General features: G+C 43.2%; 1 protein-coding gene across 2 annotated transcripts in view; it reads right to left on the minus strand.

Annotated features, from left to right (window-relative positions):
* Positions 1-6184: 6184 nt before the first annotated feature.
* Positions 6185-21810, minus strand: part of LOC109403351 (helicase MOV-10) — a 28613-nt gene continuing 12987 nt past the window's right edge. For both annotated transcript variants that reach the window (XM_062856352.1, XM_062856351.1), the window contains 2 exons: positions 6848-8706; positions 6185-6583 (listed from right to left, as the gene is read on the minus strand). In XM_062856352.1, coding sequence (XP_062712336.1) covers positions 6342-6583; positions 6848-8706 — 2101 coding nt within the window. In that variant the 3' untranslated portion in view covers positions 6185-6341. The remainder of the gene's footprint in view (positions 6584-6847; positions 8707-21810) is intronic.

Below are 21810 nucleotides of genomic sequence, written 5' to 3' on the forward strand. Positions count from 1 at the left end.
ACGATTCGCAGCATCAACAAACAATTATTTGAAGCTGACTTGGGCTTCCAAACTGGTGACCGTCTTGCACAAAGTCTCTCGAAATTCTCCCTTTCCAGAGGGTTCTCGACTACTATGATCATTTCTTCACGTTGTCCCTACACTGAAATAATTTTTTTGTGGAAACTACCGATTCCATAGTAAAATTACTAACCGTACCTATGATTCTCAACCGACAACAAAATCTGTTAAGGTAACTGAAATATGCTTGAAATTACAATGCATTGTAGTAAATTCAACTAAAAGCATAGTCGTCTCAACTACAAAACATTGTTAATTTTTCAAGGACATGCATTTTACAACACAGTATGGTTAAAAATATTAAGATTATTTTTGGTAATGTTAACTGCACTGCTAGTTAAGTTGAAAGTGTTTTGTGGGATTAACTGGAAATTGATGTCGGTTGAGAATCATAGGTACGGTTAGTAATTTTACTATGTAATCGGTAGTTTCCACAACAAAATTTATTTCAGTGTAATAACCAGCACATGTATCGATGCACCTATGTAAATCATCCACTTTTTATTTTATGATTACATTATCAAATTCGTACAATCCTCATTTTACTTTTTTTTACTGAGTTGCTATAAAATTAAGTTTTAAATGGCTCGTTACAAATTATCTTTCTGATTATTTGACCTTAGTTTTTGATATATCTGCAATTTTATAGGGTCTTGTACCATTTGGGCAGGTGTACCTATTTTTTTGGCACTTGTCGCTATAACTAAGTCAATTTTAAATCGATGGATTTGAATTTTTGTATGAAGTTGGACACGTACAGTAACTAACTTTCGACAAAAATTCAAATCATTCGGTTTGAATTTGACTTAGTTATAGTGGCATGTGCCCAAAATAGGTACACCTGCCCAAATGGTACAAGACCCTAAGTTTCGTCATTTTCTTCGGGATTCGTTTACAAGTATATCCGTATACCTATCACAAGCCTTTTGATACCGTTGCTTTGATTTGTTCATGCCACTGAATTAATGTTACATTAACATTTTTTTTCTAATCTTTGTTCGTAATCCTAATATTTCGATTCGTCATCATGAAGCTGTTTGTACTGGATGCAATTACCATACCTCAATTCAGCCAAGAATATATTCATCTTGCAGAATGTTAATGTTCTATATCTATCTTATCGTTTTTCTGTGGTTGGCCACTATGGAATAGGGTTTCCAATCCTCTTTTACAAAATAATGTTAACATTTCCATTTTTTATGTTAAAGTCCGTTATTAGGTCGTATTTTGCAATCCATATTTCCATCTGTACAAAAGATCGCACTAAGCCATTGAATGAAAATATTAACACCAAAATTCATGTCTTTCTCATTTGTACAAATCAAGAGTAATAATCCACAACTACTAACTGCTGACCGTCTTGCACAACGTCTCTCGAAATTCTCCCTTTCCAGAGGGTTCTCTACTACTATGATCATTTCTTCACGTTGTCCCTAACAACCAGCACATGTATCGGGATACCGATGTAAATCATCCACTCTTTATTTTATGACTACATTATCAAATTCCTACACGCACCATGTTGTGGGCTAAGGGTTCGATTCCCGCTCCTAGCGATGAAACTTTTGCGAGAATAGCTTCTTTTCCGTATCCACTGGTGTATAATCCGTGTTAAGTTTCGTGCAGTCTGTACAGTCGCTGACTGAAAACAGTGTCCGTGTCTTTTTAATGGTTTTCCGGAATAGCTATCCAATAGTTTATCTCGGGAATTTTACCGATAGTTTTCCGACATCTCTCTTGTTTTCCTCGCGGAATTTCGTCCCTATCTGCTTCCAGGATTCCATGAGGTTTTTAGAATCCCTCCTTGGATGTCCTTAATATTTCCTCTAGGAATTACTGTTAGAATTTTTTACCGAGATGTCTCTCATTTTTTTTCTCAGGTTTTTCCTGAAGTTCATGTCGAGCATTCTTCAACAAGACTTTGCGCAGTTTCTCGCAAGATTTCATTCAAATTCCGTCGAATATTTTTCCAGGAATTTCTTATAAGGAATTACGTAAGTTATCCCAGGAGACATTCTGAGGAAAACTCGTGGAAAAATCCCTGCTATAAAATTGGGAGTACCTATTAAAAAAATCTCTAAAAAAGGAGTATCCAGAATCTCGGGACAATTTCAGGTAAAAAAAATCCGGGAAGAGTTTTAGAAATAGTGCAGAGAATATCTGTAAAAAAATCCGTAGAGGATTACTGCAAGAAAAACGATACAGCTACGAGGAATAGCCTGGCTCTGAAAGAATTCAATCAGAAATATCAGAAATATCAGCACTTTTAAGAAATATCCCAACTGAAATTCCTGTAGGGGACATCTCGAAGTAAGCCTACAGGAATTGTTTGAAAATATTACAGGAAAAAATTGAAATAATTCTCGGGAGGAAATCCTGCTGAAAATTCGTGAACACTCCTTAAGAAATTCTTGGAGGAACTCTAGTAAAAATCCCAGGAATCCCTTCTTTAACTACTTTGAGAGAGTTACTGGGACGATCTGCTGGGGAAGCCCCAAGAGGAATACCGGACAATCTTCAAGAAGAATCCCGAGAAAAATTGTACAATTTACCCCGACAGAAATTCTTATAGAGAATTCGGAATATATTCTGGTAGAAATCCTACGAAGATTTCTTTGAGCAAAACGCTGGGTGAACTCCGGAAAAATCCCACGAGGGGCTCTGAGAACAATATTTGGGAAGAAATTCTTTAGCATCCCCGAGAAAAACTTAAGGAAAAATCGGTCGGAATTCAGGAATCCGGGAAAAAAATGTTGGAAGGAATCTGGAAGTATACTTATCCTGGAAAAACTCTAAAATGAATACCAAGAAAAATAGCGTGAAAACTACGGAAGGAATTTTGTGAGAAATCCTGGAAGATATTCCTGGAGGTAATACTAAAAAAGTTCTAGAAAGAAACCCTGACGGAATTTCTGAGAGAAAAAATCCTAATACCGAAATGTCTATATGGAGTTTAATTAGGTACCAGTTTGTTTCATTCACTTCCACGTGGAATTGGCAGCATCTTATCAGAATCGTCGGCTTGTAAGAAATATTTGCTAGGTTTAGGAGCGAATTCGGTTAGACGAAAGCTATAGTGGAAAGAGGTTAGGAAGAAGTGAGCGGAAATTGTACATCAGGTAACTGGCATGGACTATTTTTCTATTACCATGGTTTTGACCATTCCACTCACTCCAGGACCCCGCCGTTTTTGGTATAGAAACCACTATATTTCAATTACCGCTCGACACTGTCCTAGGATTCCATTCTGGGTGAATTCCGGCATCGTTGTTGGCTGAAGACCGATCCGCCAATATCGGTAGCCTAGGACGTGTAGGGAGGTCCCAGGAAGCTGCAGCGTGAAAACCTAGAGCCATCGCGGAAGCAGAAAGTGGCCAGACGTGGCCGAAGCCGTGAAGCACCTGAGAAGGACATCGGCGGCCATTGCCAGGATGCGAGAAAAGCGTGGTCAGAGTCAGGAGGAGCAGAGGGACCCCGACAAAGAAAAAGGTCAGATTAGTACATAAGAAAATGGGAAGAAGTGAAGGATAAGGAGTAGCCAAAGCTTTTGTGATATAGGCTTAATTAAGAAAAGCTAGAATAAAGTTGGAGTTTTTGAAAAGTGTGGTGCTTGTGGTTTTTCAGGGTCTAGTGCGAAATTTCACTGTCCCGCGGTAAATTAAGGGTAGGGGTGCCGACCCTGAGGCAGTTGAGTCGAGGAATCTCTTGGACGCTCCCGATTGACTGACCCGATGCTTACAGTTACAGAACATTCTAAATGAATCAATAGGGGTAATTGTTACACTTCAGCATTTGCTTCACCGTACTGATGGCCGAGGGGCGGTTCTGAGCACCAATTAACTTGATAGCCCTATACACGTTTTCTCAAGAATTTCATCTTTTTTTGTTACCATGATATTGCGAAACTGAATCTCCTCTTTTTTCACATTAAACTGCAGTCTATCATAGAAGTCGTTGAAAAATTCTAAACTTCGATCAACGTGTTCCGTCCGTGCAACACAAAAGCAGTCATGCACATACCGTATGTATATTATTTACAGCTTTCGCTCGATAACTGGGCTTTGTCGACAGTCCAGTAAGCGAGCGCCGCTCGATAACTGGACTGAGCTTCCGGAGCTTGTTCCGGAGCCGGAGGCTATTGTTATACAGCGGCCGTTCGCTCGTTGCAACATGTTTACATTGCAACGAGCGAATGCCATTCGCTAATTGCAACGTCACTTTGACACTAAAGTGCATCAAAATGCACTGACAGCATAACCGACAGCACGATATTGACACTTGATTGCTTTTTAATTGCAAAAACTTGTCAAATTTTGCAATTAGTGGACTTGCAACTAAAAAGCGTTGCAACTAGCGGGTTTGCAACGAGCGAACGACCGCTGTATTTTGTTTTGTTTACCGATTTGTTAAATGTGAGGTTATATTTCGCTTATTTTTGACAGATAACTGCTTTTTAACTCGACTTTGCCCCAGTTATCGAGCGCCCAGTTAAAGAGCAGTCAGTTATCGAGCGGATGCTGTACTATATCGAGTTGTTCTGCACTCACCCTCTGTATGCTCTCATATTCCAAGCGCTCCACAACGATGTTCGCTATAAGTGGAGACAGCGGAGATCCCATCGGTAAACCGATGAAACAAGCAGAGTACAAAACTAACCTTACTGCATCCAAGAAACTTCGTTTATCGATCTTCGTATGCCTGGGTACCTCGCTTCACCTTGTTGGCTCGATATACTTCATCGCGTTCTGCACCGGAACATTCGTATACAGCGATTTCACGTCCAGTGAAAAAAGCACGTGCTCCTCGGGAAACTGCATTCCTGCTACATATCTGTTGTGCAAATTCAAAACTGTTTTTCACGTGGTGTTCAGTTTTTTCAACAACATTTTCCAGGGCTTCTGACAGTAGGTAATTGGGCAGGAGATTTGAGAGGATTGTCAGAGGGTTTTAGGGACGTCTCAGGGGACACCAGATGGTTTCATGAGGTTTTAAGAGTGATGGAAAGTTTCAGAAGCGTCTCCTGAAATGACCTAAACCGATCCTAAACCCCCTTGAAACACCCTGAAATACCTTTGAAACATCCTGGAGTCATCTGAAATGTTCCTTAATAGAAAGGGGGAAAGCGGGAGGTGTCCGGAGCCTGGAAATAATGATCACACAACCCAAAACCAAGATGGCGGCTTTTATCTTTGGAAATTCACGACAAAGGAGCCATCACCGCTAGTGGATTAATTTGTTATTGTAGACAACATAGTTTTATATCCTCCAAAAGAAGAATATTAAAGATGTTGACAAGTCCAAAGCTTGTGCAGTCTCTGCTCTGTGGTCCAATGAACACCCGTATTTATACTACCTTAGGTAGATATAATGAATCATACCTAGACATTTAGGTACTGTCATGAATAGTATATCATGTAGGTAGATATCCTATGCACACAACCATTAGGTAGACACTACAGTCCTTTCCCCTTTAGAAAACTTCAAAAAATAACATTCATCACCAAATAATGATAGCACAAAAAACTGACGAGTCCGTCACTTTCAAAGAACATATCTGTTCGTCAACAAAACTACAACAACAAAAGGACGATTTCGCTATCCCAACATCGGCAACTTTACAAAAAAAGTACAAATAACACAAATCCATTCACCAAAACATAACATATGACAATTCCGCCACAAAAGAACAATTTTGTTCACCACAAAAAATAACATTTCGTTATTACCAAAACAACAAGACAATTTCGTCAACAAAAAAGAACATTCTGTTCACAACATACTGGCAATTCTACCAAAAAAAGAACAATTCCGTTCTCCACAAAAATAACAATTTGTTATTACAACAACCTGAAAACCAAAAGGAAATAATTTCGGAATAACTCAAAAGAAATTACACGTTCCTTGATCCTCGTCGCCACTTTTATATCCTCCAAAAGAAGAATATTAAAGATGTTGACAAGTCCAAAGCTTGTGCAGTCTCTGCTCTGTGGTCCAATGAACACCCGTATTTATACTACCTTAGGTAGATATAATGAATTATACCTAGACATTTAGGTACTGTCATGAATAGTATATCATGTAGGTAGATATCCTATGCACACAACCATTAGGTAGACACTACACATAGGTTCTTCGACTATTGTATTTACTGACTAATGGAGTTTATCGAAGGCTTATCTAGTAGGTATTAGTTGTATTCAGAGCGTAAAAAAGGCGTATTACTTACCGTAATATAGGGAAAAAAGTACAATACAGTGAAAAGTTCATTCAAACTCTCGATTTCATCGGTGCCGCTTTTCGATGCTTATCATGTCAATCGATAAATGTGGTCGAAGGGCCATATTCTCCTCTACGACGATTGTTTCCAGCTGACGTCCGCTGTTCACGTCCATGTTTCCTCTCTTCAATTTCCTCGTCTTCGTTCTATGGTTGAGCGTTTCTCTGGTTGCGTTTCTTTGCCCGGAACTTCCACCATCTTTGAATTCTTCGCTCCGGTTTTGCGGAATGTTGCATTTTCTCACTGCTGCTTACAGGATGAAGCAAAACAGGATGTGCAGACAACTGACGGAAATCAACAAGTGGATGAAGGTGAAGATATGACGAAGCCACAACTCAAATTTTCAAGAGCACAAATCTGAAGAACCAAACGTCGGATTGCGCTGAAAAGTTGATCGATTGGTTACCCGCTGGTGGTGACCAATCGATCAACTTTTCAGCGCAATACGACATTCGGTTCTTCAGATTTGTGCTCTTGAAAATTTGAGCTGTGGCTTCGTCATATCTTCACCTTCATCCACTTGTTGATTTCCGTCAGTTGTCTGCACATCCTGTTTTGCTTTATTCGTACTCTTTTCGCGTTTGGTTTGCTTCGATTTACGCCTGTTGTAAATTGTTTTCCCCTTTGCGGTTGGAAGTGTCTGTTTAGTCGGTTTATTGTTGGTTTGAGCGTGAGTAGAACCTTGCTGTTTTTTGGTGTTTACGTTCACCACTTGCTTGCCTCCAGATGTCTTGGTAGCTTTTTTCGTATCTTCCGGGCGAGGAATCGACTTCAGTTTCTTGGAGTTTTTATCGCATTTCTCAAGGTCTACTTTTCCCGATTGCTTGTGATTTTCGAGTGCCGAATTGGATTTTGTAGATTTGTTGTTCGAATTAGAATTGCTCGTCGGCACATATGGTTTTCGTTGAGCTGAGCTACCTTTCATTTGAGCATTTCTTATCTTAGCTTTCTGTGAACTTGAACCGCCCATTTTTTCAGCTGGATTAGGCTTCGTACGCTGCTCGCGTTTCTTCAGTTCTTCATTCTTTTTTGTAAGTATTGTCGTTCCTCCATCAATGAAAGCCTTACTGCCTTGGCAGTATCTGATGAAAGCCTTCCAATTGTCGTCCAACTGCAATGTGTTGTGATTCCCAACGACTACCAACAAAGCCCTAGCTCGAGTTATCGTAACGTTCAATCTTCTAGCGTCGGACAGAAATCCAACGTTACTGCAGCGGGATCGCACTGTCGATAAGATGATGACGGCCTTTTCACGGCCCTGGTATTGTTCCGCCGAACCGATTTCAATCTCTTGCCAACCACGGTCCTTACATAGCATCCTCAAGTGCAACACTTGCGCTGCATACGGCGATATGACACCGATATCGCATTGTCCCACCTGACGGCCGTTGATGTCGTTCGACAAAATATCGCCTAAATAGTCAAGAACGAGCTCGGCCTCTTCGCGGTTGAACAAGCTGAAGCTGCTGTTGTCTCGCTGAGTTTTCCCAACGATAGAATGAAATATGAGCGGACAGTTCGGATTAGGCAGGCGCGGCCATTTCAGCGCCCAGTGAGTCAGTTCGGGGGACGCTTTTGCGCGCAGTTGGCCAGCGTAGAAGGCGTTATTCGGAAAATTCAGCAAATTTTGATGAGATCGGAAGTTGTCTCGTAGCTGCGTGATATACCGATTGTTATACCCTTTGGTGTTGTGATTCATCTCGTACAAGTTTAACGTCATGATGCGTTCCAAAAGCGACACGCTTTGGTTGGTTTCCTTGAGATAGTCGTTGCGAATGACGGGGCCCAACTGTTTCGGGTCACCAGCAAGTACGATACTGGCGTGAATTTCATCATGACACGTGGCTAGCCCTCCGATGGCCACCAGGGACGTTATTTCCTTAGCACTGCCGCACTCGTCCACTATTACATAGCTGAAATGCTTTTCTTTGATTTTGGCCTGTACCAGCCGGCCCGAGGTGGCCAACGTGGCCACCACTATCCTAGCAAGATAGATGTCCTCGTAGAATGGCAATTCGAACTCCTTGTCGGCCATGTTGGAAACCTGTAGAATTTGTTCATCTATGTTGTCCACATTACGTCTACACCTCATAGAAAAATACCGGAAAACATGCTTCTCAGGTATAACGTTCAAAATACGACTGGTTATTTCGTTGGCCGCAAAGTTCGACGGGGCCACCACCAGCATGTTTGCCTGCGGACGGTGCAAGTATATCTGGCCAATGGCTTCCACGAGGGTAGAGGACTTTCCTGTTCCCGGCGGCCCGAAGAGAACGTACGGGGCCGGGAAGGAGGTACGATTCACTATGTTCCGGACGGCCACCATCTGCTCCTCGTTGGATGCTATTCCGATGTTGATCCACTGGAACCTGGGAACGAGCGTGTGAACATGGAAGGGAATACACTCTATCGAGAAGAATTACAAAAACAAGTAAAAAGGACTTTCTGCTGAATGCAAAATAGAAATATGAAAAACAGCTACTGTTACTTTAGGCAAACCACCAACAAAATACAAAAGAAAGTTATTTTTTTTAAATAGTTCATTTACAATTTGGGGCTCAATCGCGTTTAACGCTTTGCGGAGCCGAAAATCAAAAGTTGTATATTATGTACAGATTCTTATACATATGCCATAGTTAGTATGGGTCGGAGCCAGGGTACTCGTGGCAGCTCGAGGTTAGTATGTCACAAAAGTTTTTAAGGTTGGACTTGGAAAGGATTGGGGGTAAGGGTTCTCTGAATCATGTTCGTTGTCTGGTTCATGTTCGTTGTCTGTGTAGCCAATGATACCAGATTGCAGTGGATCATTCTTCTGCCGGATGGCCAGGAACAACACAAAAAAGACAAGAACAGAGAAAAAAAAAACTGGGGAAGAAAACACAAGCGAATTAAACTTTTATACCAGCAGAGCGAAGAAAGTCGAAAATACATCCCATGTATGTGACATCACGGGTTCCCAACACATCTCTCACAAGAACAAAGGGTTGCCTACCTCGGGCCTCAAGGGTATCCAAGAGTAGTGCTCTGGAGGCGTCATTATCCGGGCATTGCCAAACTACGTGGTCGATGTCATCATAACCGGAACCTCACTTAGTACAAACATTGCTCAACGCGAGGTTAATCCTGTATAAATGCGCGTCTAGCGAGTAATGGTTGGACATAAGCCTTGACATCACGCGAATGAAATTCGGACTTACATCCAAACCATGCCATGCCACGCTCGCAATGAAACATTAGGAATAATGGAATGTAACCACCGTCCCAGCTGGCCATCTAGCCAATCATTTTGCCAACTTTGAAGAGAACTCTGGCGAACAAAATGGAAAAATTCATCATGTGAAATTCTTCTATCATAGATCTCACCTTCCTGTGCGCCCACCTTTGCGAGAGAGTCCGCCTTCTCATTGCCATAAATTGAGCAATGTGAGGGGACCCATACAGAGGTAATCTTGTATGATCTTTCGACCAGTGCACCCATTTAGGGGTAGTCGGGGTAATTTGGCCAATGGGGCAATTGGCTTCTTTAGCGATGTTGAGATACTTCCATATTCTGATCTGCATGCAAAACTGAGCCGAAATCCAAATTTTCATGAATTTTGGTGCCCGGGAACCTATTTAAAAATCAGTTTGAAGTTTGTATGGAAGCGATTTGTCGAATCACCCCTCGTCGCATTTTGTACTGGTTGGAGCTGTCATGCAGTTGCTCAGCTGTCAAAAGGTGATTTCGAAAAATCTATTTGAAATTGATTTTAGGTACCAAAATAAAGTTCAAAAAATCTGAAAAAAATCATAGTGGCTCAGAAAAAGGTGCTCTTTCGTATGAAATCGAAAAATCAATACATTTTTCTTAATTTAAAAACCCAATTTGAGCATTACTGGAAAATCACCTAAAATCTAGTAATTTTTGAAAATCCATCTAGGAGCTCCAATACTGGCCTGATATTGAAGCGATTGAAAAATTACAACGAAGTAATTTAGTCTCATAGTAAATTAGAAAAATGAAATTTAAAATTGTTGGCCAAATTACCCCGACGAGGGCTGATCAAAAACACCTCATAAGACTTCTCTTGTTTAAATACCTTAGATAACCTTTAAATTAGTTTGTTTTCTGCACACTTCAAGTTGATACTATATGATTCAACATCAAGCGAAGCATGTTAAGTTTGTATTGCATTAGGCGATAAAAATTCTTCATTGAAAATAGGGTGCTCATATTACCCCGACGGATCAAAATCGACCCAAAAACAACACTTTTTTTTTAATCTTTTTTTGGCATTTAAACACGATTAAATTATGATATTTTTATGCAACTAGTATAGTATTATCAGAAACATTCTGACCATACGATGTACGAGAGATTCAACGTTGTTTTCTGCATCTTCAATCGAATTTTGCTTAAGGTGGCCAAATTACCCCGATTTACCCTACTCCCTTATTTTTTTTAAAAAGTAAGATGGATGTTATACAGGTTTCATCGACCGGAGTGCCTCAATCGAACTAACTCTATCCGAGAAGATGAAGAAATGGTCTACGGGCATGTGGGAAATCATCTCCAAAGCAAAGTTGATTGCTGGGGATTTTTTTTTATTACCGAACAGTTTAAATCTCAATTTGTTCATCCAACAGGTCAAAGCGGTTCAACATTGTAATTCCATCACTAAAAAACAAGAAAACCCAAATTTGAGTATTTTCAAATTCACTTTTGAGTTCTTTTTGCATCCTCTTTCATTCGCTCTCTTTGTTGTTGCCAGAGAGTGAATAGCAAAACAACCCAACTTTGAGAGTCCGATGCGGGAAGCCAAAATTGAATAAGTGACATAGTGCCGAAAGTTGAGTAATTTTAACTGACGTTTGAGTAAAAAAAAACTCTAGGTACTCTGGTCGTATTATACGCCTAAATGCAAACTACCTACCTCAACATCGACTCCATCAATTTGAAATTGGCTTCCCGCAGACAACCTCGAAGTTGGGTAGAACGAACTCACTTTTGAGTACTTTCGTTTCTCCAGCTATGTAGTAGCTTGGTTACATACATTTATTAGTTCAACATCATTAAGACAATACATAATTGTTGTAAACGGGATCTAACGTGAGACGACTGCCCCCTATACAAGCATCATCGGCTCGGCTCGTCTCTATCACGACGACGGATAGACGACGACGACGAACGGCAGCAACAGTAACAACAGAACGCCATCATCTGCAACAGCAGCAAGATGCTGCCCGCGCGATCTCCGCGAGATTACTTTTAATCCGTTTGTAATATTGTGTACATAATGTAAATAGTAGTCTTGTGTTAATGAATGTGCATGTTTTTATTATGTAATGTCCGCGTGTGGAAGTGTTTCTCTCGGCCGCATATCCCGTTCCCCCGGACATGAAAGTGGCGACGAGGTTTTTTTCGTAGTTGGGTCGTACCGCAGCTCCAAACGACCAACTCAACGAATCTACGCAGGAGGGAAAATGGAGTAACGCAGTAAGTTGCATCATCGCCGCCATTCGGAAAACACAACCCGGCAGGAGTCGCACATCATCAGTCAATGTCCTCCTGTGGCTGTTCAGGTTGTTTCCGAAAGATGCACATCGCCGAATCTCGCAACCCAGTGGGAGTCCGTACGCCCAGTCAGCGTCCTCCCACATCGGCCGGTTCGATTCGGAATACTCATTTCCTCCTACATCATCATCCAGCATGCACCATAGCAAGGAGTCCGATGCCATCCACACACGGCATCCTCCTTTGGTGATGTATCGTCGATCTTCAAGTTGGCCGTTTTCGCATCGACATAATCACCAACATCTTTTGGACTTGGCAATCGCAGCTCGCTAGGAGACGTACTCATCCACGCAGTTTCCACCTACAGCACCAAGATTCGGTCCAATAGACAGCCGCTCGTTTCCACCATTCCACTCGTTCAACACCGTTCGGATCACGCAACCCAGCAGAAGCCAGACGTTTACTTGGCCACGTCCTTCTGCGTAAGCTCGGTTTCGATCCTGAAGATGTACGGCGTCATCGGATGCATCCTGTCTGGCCACACAGCAGCAGCAGATAGTCGGCATCCTGCGCATCATTCTGTTTCAACGGTTAGAGCAATGGTGGGGCAACAACGAGCTTCACTCCACATCGTGCGATCAAGGATTTCTTCGTAGCGTCGAAGAAAATTACCTTGGTCCAATATCGTTCGTCATCCTAAAAGGGGGAGATGTTGTGAACGGGATCTAACGTGAGACGACTGCCCCCTATACAAGCATCATCGGCTCGGCTCGTCTCTATCACGACGACGGATAGACGACGACGACGAACGGCAGCAACAGTAACAACAGAACGCCATCATCTGCAACAGCAGCAAGATGCTGCCCGCGCGATCTCCGCGAGATTACTTTTAATCCGTTTGTAATATTGTGTACATAATGTAAATAGTAGTCTTGTGTTAATGAATGTGCATGTTTTTATTATGTAATGTCCGCGTGTGGAAGTGTTTCTCTCGGCCGCATATCCCGTTCCCCCGGACATGAAAATAATCAACAATAGTACGCCACAATACTCGGTTTGTGGCTGCCGCTCTCTGTAATGTTTTATTCGATTAAAACATAAAGAAACATTTTATTTGCGATTATAATGGTTTTACATGTTCACACGCGTTGTTATGTCTTCAGTCCAACTGTGTTATACCTTCTGTCAAAATATAAACCTGACGACGAGGGGTGGCCGAATGGAACATACATATATCACACCCCCGCACTAAATCAATGTTACAAAATGTTTAATAAAAAGAAAGAAATTCTACCACGAATAAGAGTTCTGTAGGTATTGATGTAGAGTCTCAAATACTGAAATCTGAAAGAAATAGACTTGCGTTAGTCATTCATTTACTCAATACTCTGCCTACGTAGTCTCTAAATTTCCAGAAGCCTCGTTCAAATCCCACTAATTCTAGTCCATCATCACTATTATCACTTACTCCCCCGTCCTCAACTATATCTGAACTTGGTCGATCAACTGACTCTGCCCCATTATCTGTATCACATAAACCTGCCACCCTCGTTCCCCCACTATGCGGCTCCGGTATGAGTGGCGGATCCATGAAGGACTCTTGCGCTTCTTCGAAGTCCTCCTCTTCCAGAATCGGGTTTGACACTTCAAGATCTTCACATCTCTCGGTGGATATGCTCTCGACTTCCCGCGATCGCTTCACTGGTGCTCGGTAGCACCTCGTAACCGTCTGTCGCGTGACCGGTTCATGTTCCTTCATGCCTCTCGGAACCGGTTCTTGGTGCTCCGTTTCGTTCTGAACCACCTTATCCTCTCTTGTGTCTGGTATCATCTGGTTGACATGCCGCTTTATTTCTCTACCTGTAGCCACCAGCTTCACTAGGTAGTTTCGTCGTCCAAATAACTTGATTACAACAGCCGGTTTCCACGTTGCTTTGTTGGGATTTGAGTAATCTCGAACCATTACCCTATCACCGCAGCCGAATACAGCTTCCCTGGAACCGCGGTACGTATGTATTTGGTCTGTCTGATGCTTCAGTATTTTCGATTTGACTTCCTTTTCCATCTTCGACATGGGTTTCGTTTTCGCCGGTTTTGCAAGGTTTAATGCTGTGCGCATTTGACGTCCTGTCATCATCTCAGCTGGCGAGACTCCTGTAGTACAGTGCCTTGCCGATCGGTATCCCATCAAGAAGTTTGCAACTACCTCTCTGATATTTCGCCTTCCTTCGGTCAGACTTTTCAAAAGTGATGCCTTGAATGTTTTCACTGCATTCTCTGCTTGGCCGTTGGTTGCTGGATGTCCCGGACTTGTTAAATGTAGTTGAATTCCGTTCGCGGCTAGAAAGTTCCTGAATTTTCCAGCTGTGAACTGAGTCCCATTATCACAAACGATCTCATCCATGATCCCAAATCTGCTGATACAATCGATTAGCTTATCCAACACAAACTCTGTATCGCATTTGGTCGTAGGAAATACTTCCACCCATTTGGATAGCGCATCTACCACTATTAAAAAGCTCATACCGTTCACTGGGCCTGCAAAATCAAGGTGCACCCTACTCCAAACAGATTGGGGTGGTTTCCATGGAATCAATCTTGCTTTCTCAGGAGAAGGTTTGTTGGATAAACACGCTGAACAGTTTTTGATGTAGCTTCCCAATTCTTCATCTATGTTTGGCCACCACACAGAACTTCTCAATACCGACTTACTTTTGACAACTCCCAAATGTGTCCGATGAAGTTGAGCAAACACAATTTTTCTTAAGCTGCTCGGGATGACTAACCTTATTCCCCGCATAACTAGCCCATTCTCCACGGAAAGTTCGTCTTTGAATCTTCGATAAGGACTATCCTTTTCAATTGGTTTGCCTGTTTTCAGGTTCTGTAGAATGATCGTCAATTCTTTGTCATCCTTCATCGCTTCGCGCACAACATCACAATTCACCATCTTTTCTTCGCCACTGTTCAAAAAGTTCAAAAAGCTATCATCCTCCTTCCAAAGCTTCCACGATTCGAATGGAACTCGTGACGGATAGTCTGCTATATTGTTCTGCGAGCTCACGTGTTCAATTTTATAGCTGAAGCCGGCCAGAAAATTTGCCCATCTTTGCATCCTACTCGCAGCGATTTGTGGTATTCCTTTTGTTGGGTTCAGAATTGACAAGAGGGGTTTGTGATCAGTCCTTATAGTGAAGGTGTTTCCGATCAAATAGTGGAAAAATTTGTTCAAACCATACACGATTGCCAAACCCTCGCGATCTATGACACTATAGTTCCGCTCCGCCGAGTGGAGAATTCTCGAAGCATAAGCTATCGGTCGTTCCCGCTCCTTTTCTTTCTGCAACAAGACAGCGGAAACTCCATTCATCGACGCATCGCATACCAACACAAGTTCTGCCTCTGGGTTGAAGTGAGCTAGCATAACATCTCGACAAATCTCCCTTTTAACTTTCGCAAATGCTTCCACACACTCCTGCGTCCAAACAAACTTTTCGCCCTTTCGTAAAAGACGGTAAAGAGGACTCATCATCTCGGCCATACCATTTACAAACTTCGCATAATGGTTCACGAGTCCAGCAAAAGCGCGAACCTCTTGAACATTTTCTGGCTGTTTGGCTTCCTGAATAGCTTTGACTCGATCCTCGGTTTTACGAAGACCATCTGGTCCAATCACATGGCCCACGTATGTTACCTCACTCTTGAAAAATTGACACTTTGCCTGATTCAGTTTTAGTCCTGCCTTCTCCAAAACATCTAGTACTCTTGCCAGATTCGCCAAATGTTCCTCATCATCTTTCCCCGTCACCAACACATCATCCAAAAAATTTTGAACTCCAGGAATTCCACATAACAATTTCTCCAATTCTCGTTGTACTATTCCAGATGCAGGACGGACGCCGAATGGTAGCCTGTTCATTTTATAAACCCCCTTGTTGGTGGAAATCGCACACACTTCTCGAGATTCTTCGTCCAACAGAAATTGGTTGTAACATTTCGACAAGTCTAGCTTAGTGAACTTCTGACCACCGTTTTATTAGCAGAGCTATTAGTGAAACATCTGCAGTGGTTGAAGGTTGATAACAGAATGAATTATTTATTAAGTTCTAGGATGACATACGTTTGTTAAGGCTAGGGCAATGCATACTATGATTAATTGTTTCTCAACACCCCGCCTCAATTAATTAATCCTAATAACTCTCGCAGCTTCCGAAACCTAGGCGCAGGTAACCCTTTCGTCATTGCATCGGCAATCTGCTCCTCGGTTGGCTTGTATTGTAGTTGTATCTGGTTTTTCTGGATTAGCTCCCTGACGAAAAAGTATTGAATGTCGATGTGTTTGATTCTCCGGTGTTTCCGTGGTTCTAGGCAGATGGCAATACAGGATTGGTTATCTTCATAGACGGTCACCGGAAGCTTCACTTCTACATCCAGAACTTTCAGCAAATTAACGACCCATATTGCTTCGCAGCTAGCTTGACAAAGGGCCATCAGTTCAGCTTCAGTTGTAGACAATGCCACGGATGCTTGCTTCCTCGTGGCCCACGAAATCGTAGCTCCATACAACTTCAGGACATATCCAGATACAGATCTTCGGTCATTCGTATCGTTTCCCCAGTCCGCATCAGCATACGTGCATAATGTTTCCGGGGTAGAAGAACGGCAATATATTAGTTTGTAATCTGCTGTGCCTCGCAAGTACATCAGGATTCGCTTCAAGTACGTCCAGTGTTCATCTGTAGCACAGCATTGGAAACCAGCAAAATAACTGACTGCTGCACAAATGTCCGGTCTCGACGTAACCATCAAATACATCAGGCAGCCGACGAGTTCCTTATATGGCTTCTTCGTGAATTGAGTTTTGTTTTCACACTTTAACAGCTTCAGATGGGGATCTATCGGAATAGACGCAGGTCGGCAATCCTTCATTCCAAAACGCTCGAGAATTTTCTTGACGTACTGCTTTTGGTCAATCTTCAGAATACCATTTGTCCGGTCCCGCTGAATGTTTAGACCAAGAAAAGTTCTCACCTCGTTAAGATCCTTCATTTCGAATTCCGTGGATAACTTCTTTTTCAGGTTCGCAATCATGGCTTCCGACGAACTGGCAATCAGGATATCGTCCACATAGATTACCAGGTAAACTGTGACTCGTTGATCCGTCCAGAAGTACAAACACTGATCTTGCTCGCTCCGCTTGAATCCCATCTTGGTGATGAACGAATGGAACCGCATGTTCCAGCTTCTTGACGCTTGCTTCAGCCCATATATCGCTTTGTTCAATTTGCATACTTGATCTCCTATCTTGAAACCAACAGGTTGCTGCATATAGACTTCCTCCGTCAAGTTTCCGTTCAAGAAAGCACACTTCACATCCATTTGATGGATATGCAGATCTCGTTCATTAGCAATGGCCAGCAAAACTCGCAGTGTAGTCATCTTCGCCACCGGTGAGTAGGTTTCCGAATAGTCGAATCCTTTCTCTTGCGTGAATCCCCTGGCGACTAGTCGGGCCTTGTAGCGTTGCACTTCTCCATTTCCGTCTCGCTTGATGGTGAACACCCACTTGTTACTTACAACTTTTCGTCCAGCTGGTAACTTCGTAAGAGTCCAGGTTCGATTTTTCTCCAGCGACGCCAGTTCCTCATTGATCGCTTCTTCCCACAATGGCCAATCATCTCGCTTCCGGAGTACAGCTATGTCACTCGGGATATTATCAACGAATTCTTCAGCACTCAACGCAAAAGCAGATATCTTGTAGTCATCATACCACACCGGCGGGCACCGATTGCGATCACTCCGGCGCAACTCTTCATCAAAATGACCATCAGCTACATCACGTACAGCTTCTTCACCTCCAGCCGCTTTACCGATCAAAGTGTCATCCAGATCCTCGTCACAATTCGATTGTTCTGGCTCGCGTGTCACCTCATCTTGCAAGTCCAGTGCTTCTCTTTGACATACCTCGGGTTGTTCAATATGGTCACGTACCGTCAGCAGCTTACTGGCATCTTCTCGTCTCATCATAATCAGCTTCTCTTCAGAGGATTTCTTCTGTTCCGATTGGTTTTCATGGAAGACAACATCACGTGCAACGAATACTTTTCTACCATTCCATACTCGATATCCGTTCGGCGCGTAGCCAACAAAAACTGCTTTCTCCATTTTATCGTCCAGCTTCTTCCGTTTCTGCTTGGGAATGTGTACAAAACAGTCGCTTCCAAAAATCTTCAGGTTACTCACATTTGGTTTTTTCTTGTGCCACATCTCGAATGGGGTTTCATTTCCACTTCCAGATAGCATTGCTGTTACCTTTTCAACGATGGTCCTGTTCATCCGCTCACTGACACCATTCTGTTGTGGGGTGTAGGGAACGGTCATCTCCAGCTGGATACCCTTCTGTCTACAGAACGCCTTCAGCTGCTTGCTTCCAAATTCACCACCGTTGTCGCACCTCAGACGAGATATCTTCATTCCAAAATGCGCACTCGCCATCGCTTCATAGGCCTTCAGGTAATCAATCACTTCGTCCTTGGATTTCAATAGGTACACCACGGTCATGTGCGTGTAATCGTCGATAAAAGTGATGAAATACTCCATTCCGTCCACCGATACAGGCGATATCGGGCCACAGAGATCACTGTGCACCAACTCCAGTGGACGCACCGTACGCTTTCCGTCCCGATTTTCGAATGGCTCTCGTGTTTGCTTGGCCGCAAGACAAGGTTCACAGACAATGTCACCGTCACTTGCATCAGCTCCATTCCGTCTACCATTTGGTTCCTGACCAGCTTCATCAAATTACTGTGTCCAAGATGACCGAAACGTTGATGCCAAACTTCCAACTGTTTGCTCACTTTTCCCGTTACCATGGCACTACCTTCCGTTGATTGATGCTCGATGTCCATTACGTACAACACACCAGCTTGCTTCCCGGTAGCCACCACATCCCGGTCTTCATCTTCAACTGCTACTTTTCCATTGTGAAAAATTACCTTCTTTCCGGAATTCTCCAGCCTTCGAAGCGACATCAGATTTAACGCTAGATCCGGGACGAACAGGACATCCTCGATGTGAATGCGAATTCTTCGTTCTCCAATGCTCGAAAACATGTTGATCCTGCCCTTGTGCTTGGCGATGGGGTTCACTCCCTTCTTCGCTGTGGCTATGACGACTGGTTCATCCAACGCTTCCAGTGTTTCAAACATCTCCTTCTGGTTACACATATGATCCGAAGCACCGCTGTCCAGGTACCAGCATTTCTTCCTCTCAGCTGCAGAACCCGCAACGAACGAAACTGTCTTCGCAACAGCTCCCGTTCTTGAATGCTTCTTATCCTTGTACCTTTCGGAATCTTGCCGAGTTCCTGGTTCCCGACAGTCTGCTCGTTTATGGCCAATCTTGCCACAACCGAAGCACTTCAGCTTGAGCTTTCCGGATTTTCCAGCGAACGCAACTTCATCCAGCTCCCGGCTTGGTGAAATCTTCCTGCCTCTACGTTTCGATTCAATGTCCAGGTATTTGCTCTTGATAAACTCCAAAGTCAGCTTTTCAGATACTGCTTCCAACGCCGTGTTCACAGAATCGTAGGAGACCGGCATCGTCAGCATCAGATGACAGACAACATCTTCTTCATCCATTTTTGCTCCGGTAGACTTCAATTCACGAACTAGTTGGTCGAACCGCAGGAAATGAGCTTCAAGACTTGACCGATCATCATGCTTCATCTCGAGCAACTTGCGTTTCAAAATAAATCGATTCGTAATGCTCTTCCGCTGGAATACTTCGTGTAGGCCGTCCCAAATTTGTTTCGGGGTCTTCTTGTCCTTTATATATTCATAGTGGCTGTCCGCAACCGCTCCAATGAGTACCGAGCGACATCTGTTATCTTCCTTTCTTCGCCTTGTTATTCTCTGTTCCTTCTCCAGTTTGACCGCAGCCGAATCTGTCTCTAGGACCTCCCAGAAATCTTCCTCGAAAGCTTCCTTCTCGATACAGTGTACAACCTCTAACTGCTCCAGAAACGCCAGAAGTCTGAACCGCCAGTTGTTGAAGTTCGTACCATCGAAAGGCTTGATTCGCAGGAATTTTTCTTCATCTCCCATCTTGACTATCGCTTACGTACAGCTGCCGGAACGAAAAAATGACTTGAAATGATCTGGGTCCAAAACCTATTAGCAGAGCTATTAGTGAAACATCTGCAGTGGTTGAAGGTTGATAACAGAATGAATTATTTATTAAGTTCTAGGATGACATACGTTTGTTAAGGCTAGGGCAATGCATACTATGATTAATTGTTTCTCAACACGTTTAGCTTGCTAAAAACTTCTTCCACTGTTGGCAACGGGTGAATTACGTCTTTCACACTTTGATTAACCGTCGATTTGTAGTCACCACAGAGTCTTACACTACCGTCACCTTTGAGCACCGGCACCAATGGTGTTCCCCAACTCGAATTGTCACATTTGCTGATAATTCCGTCTTTCTCCATTTCATCCAACTCCGCTGATACTTTGTCCACAAGTCTATAAGCAACTGGCCTCGGTTTTCTAAACACTGGCTGCGCGTTTTCCTCCAACTCGATATTTACTGTACAATGTTTGTACGTGCCCAACCCCGGACTAAACAGATCCCGATGACGAGCAATTAAACCTTGTAGACGCTCCTGAGTGGAGTACTCCTTACTGTTTAGAGAAAATATGCGCAGTTGGAACTGACTAACGAAATTTCTTTCCAGAAGAGGTGGTCCTCCGTTCTCTGTCACGGCAATCGTCAGTGCACTCGATAATCCCCTATACTTAACCACTGGTTGCACGATACCCTTCACTGTGAGTTTTTCACCACTGTACCCCTTGAGTTGTATCGCTGTATTGCACAATTTGTACTGAAGGAAATGTTCACGATAAAAGGCCCACGAAACGACTGACACCGAGGCTCCTGTGTCAAGCTGCATCTCAAATTCTCTATCACCAATCTCGACAGTCAGCAACACTGGTGAATCAGATCCTTGTACCTCACTCACTGAGTAAACAGCACCAAAATTGCACTTACTGATAAAGTTTTGCTGCATCGTCACCTCATCCGACTCCTCATGGTCATCCTGTTCCTTCTGGTGTCCCACGAAGAAATTCCGCTGCTGCGAACATGCTGCTTGCAGATGGCCGCGCTTGTGACATTTCTTGCACACGTACTCCTTAAAACGGCAATCGCGTCTGTAGTGACCTGGTTTGTTGCACGCCAAGCAGAGTCCCGTCGTCATTCCTCGTTTTGCTGCTCCTTGCTTACTATTCGGTCCTGACTTGGTTCGGTCGATCTGGAACACTCCTGTTGCTCTGGGAGAATCCGGCTCGTACTTTACTGCTATTTCGTACGCTCGTTCGAATGTCAACGACTCGTCTTCTTCGCAGATCCTATCGTACGCTTTACCTTGCAATCCGTCGATGAATTTCAGCAACAAACTGTGCTGCAGGTGGTTACCCATCTTGCAATTCGAGGCCAGGTTCTTCAAGCGAGCGGCCCAATCATTCAGCGACTCATCTTCTTCCCTCTTTGCACGCAAAAAATATCGCCGTTCCTTGTGTACTACTACCGGCGGTGTGAAATGTTTGGATAGTAGCGAACACAACTCGTCATACGTCTTCGAAGCTGGAGCATCCGGCGTACACAGATCACGAAGAAGCTTGTAGGTTTTGGCTTCGCAGTGGTTTATCAAAACCGCCCTTTTCATATCCGGCTGCACTCCGTTAGCAGCAAAATACTGCTCCAGCTGCTCCTTGTACAGCTCCCATTCCTCACTGCCGCAGTCGAAATTACGGAACGCTGGCCCTTGCGCCATCCTTTTTCCGTCGGTTTTTACTCGATTGCGCGCGTTACGATCGACAACTCGTCGCCAATGTAATGTTTTATTCGATTAAAACATAAAGAAACATTTTATTTGCGATTATAATGGTTTTACATGTTCACACGCGTTGTTGTTATG

The sequence above is a fragment of the Aedes albopictus genome, chromosome 3 (assembly GCF_035046485.1).
Source record: "Aedes albopictus strain Foshan chromosome 3, AalbF5, whole genome shotgun sequence".
Taxonomy (NCBI): domain Eukaryota; kingdom Metazoa; phylum Arthropoda; class Insecta; order Diptera; family Culicidae; genus Aedes; species Aedes albopictus.